The sequence below is a fragment of the Colobus angolensis genome, unplaced genomic scaffold (genome assembly GCF_000951035.1).
Source record: "Colobus angolensis palliatus isolate OR3802 unplaced genomic scaffold, Cang.pa_1.0 Scaffold15, whole genome shotgun sequence".
Lineage (NCBI taxonomy): Eukaryota > Metazoa > Chordata > Mammalia > Primates > Cercopithecidae > Colobus > Colobus angolensis.
The window spans coordinates 12,760,841-12,768,051 of record NW_012114599.1 but is presented as its reverse complement, the minus strand read 5'-3'; the positions used below and the strand labels follow the sequence as shown (position 1 = coordinate 12,768,051).

The following is a 7,211-nucleotide window of genomic DNA, read 5'->3' as shown; positions in this document are numbered from 1 at the left end:
CATTAACTCTCTCTCTCTCTCTGTGCCCCCCCTCCCCCCCCCCCCCCCAACTCAATCTTCATCCTCACTGTAAGGCTGCATTTTTTTTTTTTTTTTAAAGGCACCTCTCATTTTCTAGCTATTGCCTTCTTGATGATACTTGTTTTTGTTAAAAAGCCTGAATGTTCAATGGAAATAGTTCAGTACTGAGAATGAAATATTTTTCAATTCACATTTGAATAGCCAGGTTTTCTTACATTCAGATTTTAATACACTAGAATGACAGTCTTTAAAACAAGCATGCTAGCCTATAATGAATATTGTATATACAGTAATTTAAACATTTAGAACTATATATTATACTGCAAAAGCAAACAGCACAACACTCATCATACTCATCATTATCTGCTGTGTATACTACCTCCAAAAATGAAATTACAAAACAGTAAAATGCACCTATGGTTTATATATATATATATATATAGGTTATATATTATATATATTCTTACAATATATATAATATATACTTATAAAATATACATACATTTTAGACATTTTCAAATAAATCTTCATCATTATCTCCAAAAGAAATTTATAGCAAGAATATTGAAGGAATGAAAGTCAGATTAAAAAAAAAATTTCTCACAAAGTTCATCATCAGTGATGCAGCTCAATTTCCCCCCTTTTAGTCATAACTAAAATGATTATAAAAGCTAAATACTTTGCATAACTAAGTATTTGTTTAATGGCAAAAGTTGTTAAACTTGTTCAATAGAAAAATACTGAAGGTTATTATATCACTTCTGTTAAATAATCTGTCTATGGTTTGAGTAGCAAATGAGCTCCATATGACAGTTGAGTTTTGAGAAGGGTGCTGCAAGCTCCCAGAGATGTATCCATAGCATATGAAAATAAGGCAGGGATCCAAACCTCCTGCTAATTTTCATACTATTCCAATACATTTCAAACAAGATATTTACAAATGAAGCTCTACGAAAGCATTTCAATGGCTGCTTAAACATTGAATTTGTTCATTCCGTGAATTTTCATTGAATGTTCAACAGGCTAGGGGAAAAGTCAGACACATGTATATGCTACTCTGGTTGGAAGACAGCTTTGGCTCATTTCTAGGCTGAGATCATGCACTGCTAGTAGAGAAGACTCTCTCTGTAGTCTCCAATGCCACAGCACTGGCTTTCTAAGGAACTTTCAACAGTTCCATTTGCACTACAGTCAATGTATCTCATGGTTATTTTCCACTCACTGACAGAAAAATTTCAACCATGAAGCATAAAATGAACAGGGGAAGAATGTCTTGGTTTTTCGAATTTTAGTGACATTAGTAAAGCAGGTACTGAAGATCTTAGAAGGTAATTAAAACAATAACTGATAGAACAATAGCTTTATGGTCATCCATCATAAACACACCAAGTAATGGCAACTTCCTTCCTTCCTTCCTCGAAGGAATTTTCCAGTATCCTTCTACAAATGTTGGGTTAGAAACATTCTTTCTTCACTGTGTAGAACCAAAACAAATTTACTGAACATAATATGGAATTCTGTATCTGCATGGAAATGTAAGTATTCACCTGATAGCCCATGTGTAGGTCAATTCATTTAAGTACAAAATGGAGTCTCTTGAGCTTGCCTGTTAACCAAAGCACAAAGATGCAATGAAAAGGTAGCTGTATTAAAATACTACAGCCTACCTGTATGAAAATCATGCAAATTTAGCACAGGTCTTTAGCTTTAAAGAAAATCTGCCTGTATAATGCAGAATTCCAGAGGCAAACAAGCAGAAATTTTACAAAAATACTGTCAATCATTAGCCACATCACCACCAGAATACTTTCTGAAGAAGATGTACATATCATGAGAAGCATCATTGTTGTGACGATGGAAAATGTGGGGAATGGAATATGTAGAAATTGTTTTAACTGGTTAAAATATTTATAGATTTAATATTTTTAAAATCAGTCTATATTTTTGGTGGCAAGTTGGACATTAATAATTTATTTCTAATTTCTAGATTGGTCTCTGTCATTTGGGACAAAGAAGAAACAGTATGAAGAGAGACATAACGGCTACAGAAATAAGGTATGACAGAGGACTAGGTCTAGATAGCGGAGTCCTCAGAATCCCAAAAGCTGACCACATGTAGGTGGGTCACAGGTAAGTTGGGCTGGGGAAGCCTGGCCTTTTAAGGTGTGGATTTCCCTAGAAACAATACAGATAAACTGCCCATTAAAACATGTATATCTCAATTAAACAACGGGGGAGGAATAGGGAGAAAGACAGAACGTTTTAGCCAATATTTGGCATTAAACTCTTTCATCCAGATTTCCAGGAGATTCTTCTTAGAGAGATTAATAGAGGACTTTTGGGTACAAAACATTTGTTTTTATTAGTACTTCTGCAAAAGCAGCTGCGTGAAGTTAACCATACTCTTTGGACTCTTAATAATTATGAACTATTCTTGGTAGATGTCAGATAACTTGAATATGACAAAGAAGAAAGAGCACAGATCATCTGAAGCATGATTAGGTGGGTGCTGATAAATGACTATTAGCAAATAACTTCTATCTTTTCAGTCACTGAAAAATTCATTGGTATGAAATAATCACTCTGGTACTATAAATGTCACATGAATAAAGTGAATTTTAAATAGAAATTATTAAAGAGATATGCCCTGTTTACCCTTAAAAATAAACAGAATTTTAAACCTGAATAAGTTAAATCTGTTAGTAAAAGCAGAGTCAATCAACTATTCTTCACAATGGTGAATGCTTGATAGCTAAACTTCAGAATGATACCAAATCAACAGATTCAAAACTGTAATACAATATAGAAATCTGCTTGCATACTATTTGTTTAGCATTTCTGAATAATAATATATTTAACATATTATTGCATTTTTCTCCCCCTAACAGGTAAAACACTTTGCCAGGTGCTTTATGTGAACAGTTGAAAGGAGAGCCAAATTAAAAACTCAGCTTAACACTGCGTGGTCATTATACACAAAGGGGTTAATAAGGCAGATATGATAAAGATTACTATTTTGACTATTTAATGTGTTTAATAAGATTTCGCAGGGGAGAACTTGGTCTAACTTTCCCGTTTTCTTCTATTCAGTCCCAGTTATCAAGCTTTTTAATTATCCATTGTAGCATGCCCTACTTACTCAACCGGGACAAGCTAAACTTGTATTCGCTCAGGCCTGCCTAGCGAATTAGAACAACCTCAGAAATAAAGACGCCTATTAGGGGGAAATTTGAAACAGACCTCAGGCTCACAGATTCAGCTGAGCTTGCAGCAACCTGAACAAACCTTAGTTTTAGAAAACAGTATATGAATTGCAAAACTATACTTCAACAAATGTTCTCTGTGCTCCTTCAGCAGAACAAAAGGGCAGGATGAGTTGATTCTTGCCCTCGTCTTCTGTATCTCTTTTGTGCAGTTGATTACTTATAAACAGCTAGAAGGTGAAGATGATGCATTGCGTCATACAAAGACTTTAGCCAGTGCATCAGCTCCAGCACTGGCTATATAGCATTTGGATGGGTGGAAAGCTACATCATGAATCGATTCTTCAAACTTTTTTCGATGAGCTGTGAATTCTTGGATACACGTCTTACTTTCTAGATTCCATAAACGTATTGAACAGTCATGACCTATACCCCAAAAAAATTGAAAGGAAAAATTACATTAACATGAAAATGGTAAGGACAAATAAATAATCCATAGTTGAGGTACTTACTGCCAGACATCAAGTAAAGGCCATTAGGATCAACTGCTAAACTTGTAACAGCTTCTAGATGGGCTACCATTGAGTGGATCAGTTTGCCTTTGGAAAAAGAGATAGATATTCCTTATTAATGCCTTTCCTCATCGTCAATATATGCCAGTTACCATGTCATGCTGGTTTCTCCAGTCGTCCCTCTCTGTGTGCTTACTGTATGAACAGCTTTTCCCATCAACTAAAACAACATGTCTCCCCTCTTGCCTCTAGTCATGGCAATGATACGGAAAACCAAAAAAGCTCAAATTTTAGATTACACTTTTGTCTTTTAAGCCACAATATGGAAGTCAGTAATTTCTACACACACCCCTTAAGCCACATTTGTTAATTAGAACGTAGACATTATTAATCACCTACTTTGCATTCTTTAGCTACTGGCAACTTACGAGTTGCGGAAACACAGAATTCAAATTCACACAGAGAAAACAATGAGGCAAGGAAAAAGGGACAGAAAGAAAACGTGGCCATAATTTTGGTGGATACAACATATAGAAAAAAATTTTAAATATTAAATATTCATTACCAGTAGCTAAACAAAGTCACCAAAAGTCAACATGTTAAAGGCAGATACTTAGATAAATATGGCAGCTAATATAGGGTGCTTTCCTCCCAGCACAACGCTTCCTAAATTTCCTTTATACTGGTGAAATGTAGTAATATAAAACTTGGGCAAGTCTCCATGCACAATTCAAATCAATGAGGACCAACTAGTCAGTTTTATAACACAGAAAATATTAGTTCATGGAAAAATGAATACAATGACCTGGAGGTTTTCCATCTGCAACACTAAAAAAGTCTATTTGATAACAGAATAATTGAATATTGAATAATGCTATTCAATAACTGAACAACATAATGACCATATGCCTCTATTTCCAATGTTTCCACTTTTCCCCAATATATACTACTACAACAGATCACAGCAACAGATCATTTTTATTGGTATTTGAGTGAATTTTTCCTGGTGTCCCTAGTGATAACCTTGGCTCTAAAGCCTACATATAGCATCTGCTCACTAGTAAATAAACCAAAATGATTCTGTACTAGTCTTAGCAGATTTGGATGGAATGAAGAGAAACTGAGCCGGGAGAGTATTTGTGTTTCAGTGCCTATTCCCTGACTACGAAACCACCAACAAACACCAAAATTAGTCTACTTGTGGTAGGGATATTTTTTTTTTTTTCTTAAATAAAAATCAATTCTTAGTAAGTTCTTACCTGTATTGTTATCATAGAATTTGATGTGCCTGTCTTCATGAGCAGTGATGCTGATCGGAAGAGTAGGATGACTGATGACTCTATTTATTTGGCAGGAAGAGTTGGCTGCTAAAAACAAAAAATTAACAAGCAACACTATTTAGTCAAAGATATTTTTCACACAAAGAAAAACTGAATTATCTGCCTAAGAGACTGAAAAAGTAGGCTGGCCGTGGTGGCTCAGGCCCATAATCCCAGCAAGGTGGGAGGCCAAGGCAGGTGGATCATGAGGTCAGGAGATCGAGACCATCCTGGCCAACATGGTGAAACCCTGTCTCTACTAAAAATACAAAAATTAGCTGAGTGTAGTGGTGCATGCCTGTAGTCCCAGCTACTCAGGAGGCTGAGGCAGGAGAATCATTTGAATCTGGGAGGCAGAGGTTGCAGTAAGCCAAGATTGTGCCACTGTATTCCACAGCCTAGGTGTCAGACCGAGACTCTGTCTCAAAAAAAGAAAAGAAAAAAGAAAAAAAAGGAAAAGGAAAAGAAAAAGTAAATAATGTGACTTTTATTATTTGTTTTTAGTTCATTTATGCTGTGATTGTTTTCAAAATTTCAATGTTAGGAAAGAGAATTGCCTGAGCTATACTATACTGATAAATCTGGAAATACTTATAAATTACAATTTCCTGCTATATGTGGGTGCCACCTAAAGCTTAGTCTAGAACCACTAACACTGTTCATTCTACAATGTTCTGTGAGATTTTGCTACTTTAATATAAGTAAGTTCTATCATCACTTACACGGAGGTAATTCTCAAATTTAAATCTCAGTTCTTTTTGCACACAATGTTCTGTATCACATCGTTATTATCTAAAGATAAATATGACAAAGAGAGCTTCTTAATCCTTAAATCCCTTTTTCACTCTTCCTCATCATAATAGAAATGGTCATCATTTGACAGAACCAGGTTTGGAATCCTAAAAGTCAGCATCCTAACTGTATTTTTTGTGTTAGCAAGTTCCAAAGAAACTTCAATTATATACACAATGCAACAGGAAAGCACATATCAAGCCCATATCACAGTGAACACATCAAGGTTCAGAAAAAGTTGTGACTCCTCCACAATCAGGTGACAATATCAGTACCTATTCTAACTTCTAACTCTCTCCCACCCTGATGGTTCATGCAGATCACACAACTGCCAAAATTGGTTCCTAAATGATCACACATTCTTTCTGAAAGGCTTTTATTAAAAAGAAATCAGTAATTTAAAACCTCAGTGATTTCTGTTAAGCTTTTTTTAAGAGAAAAGAAAAACTGACAAAAAGAAAACACTAATTGAAGGTATGTCAAAATTTTAAAAATTAAATTATGGTCCAGGGAGAGAAAGGGACGTCCTTACAAAGTATATTACTAGGACAACTGTCAAAATTTGAATATAAATAGTAACTCAGATAATAGTATTGTGTCAATGTTAAGTTTCCTGATTTTGATCATTGTAATACACTACATCAGAGAATGTCCTTGTTCTTAGGAATTACACGCTAAAGGATCTAGGGGATAGGAGCATGATGTCTCTCATATGGTTCAGAAGTTAAAATTATACACATATATAGAGTGAAAAAGCAAATGTGACAAAATGTTAAAAGCTGCCAAATATGTGTGAAGGGTAGCCAGGAGTTCTTATACTGTTTTTGTACCTTTTCTGCAAGTTTAAAATTATTTCAAAATAAAGAGTTTAAAAAAATTTTTGAACCCTAGAATAGGTATTACAAGTTTATATTCACATAATAGAAAATACAGCTAAAAACAGTCTAATCTTACAGAATTTTCATGTGGCTCCTAGAAATATGACATCTTAAAAACTAAAGATAGTTTCTTCCCAATGTTAGTGGCAGGTAATTACCCAGCCTGTTATTTAAATATAAAACATGGCTGGGCATGGTGGCTCACGCCTGTAATCACAGCACTTTAGGAGGTCAAGGCAGGAGGATCACTTGAGGTCAGGAGTTCAAGACCAGCCTGGCCAACATGGTGAACCTGTCTCTACAAAAAATACAAAAATGAACCAGACATGGTGGCACATGCCTATGGTCCCTGCTACTCAGGAGGCTGAAGCAGGAGAATTGCTTGAGCCCAGGAGGTGGAGGTTGCAGTGAACTGAGATCGCACCATTGCACTCCAGCCTGGGTAACAGAGTGAGACTTTGTCTCCAAAAAAAAAAAATATATATA

At 35.3% G+C, this 7,211-nt stretch overlaps 1 protein-coding gene across 1 annotated transcript in view; it reads right to left on the bottom strand.

Annotated features, from left to right (window-relative positions):
• Positions 1–227: 227 nt before the first annotated feature.
• The window catches only part of STRN (striatin, calmodulin binding protein), an 86,134-nt gene continuing 79,150 nt past the window's right edge, over positions 228–7,211 (bottom strand). Inside the window, exons 14-16 of the mRNA XM_011935977.1 lie at positions 4,996–5,100; positions 3,737–3,823; positions 228–3,650 (exon numbers count right to left, since the gene is read on the bottom strand). Of these exons, the coding sequence (XP_011791367.1) occupies positions 3,481–3,650; positions 3,737–3,823; positions 4,996–5,100 (362 nt within the window). The 3' untranslated portion in view covers positions 228–3,480. The remainder of the gene's footprint in view (positions 3,651–3,736; positions 3,824–4,995; positions 5,101–7,211) is intronic.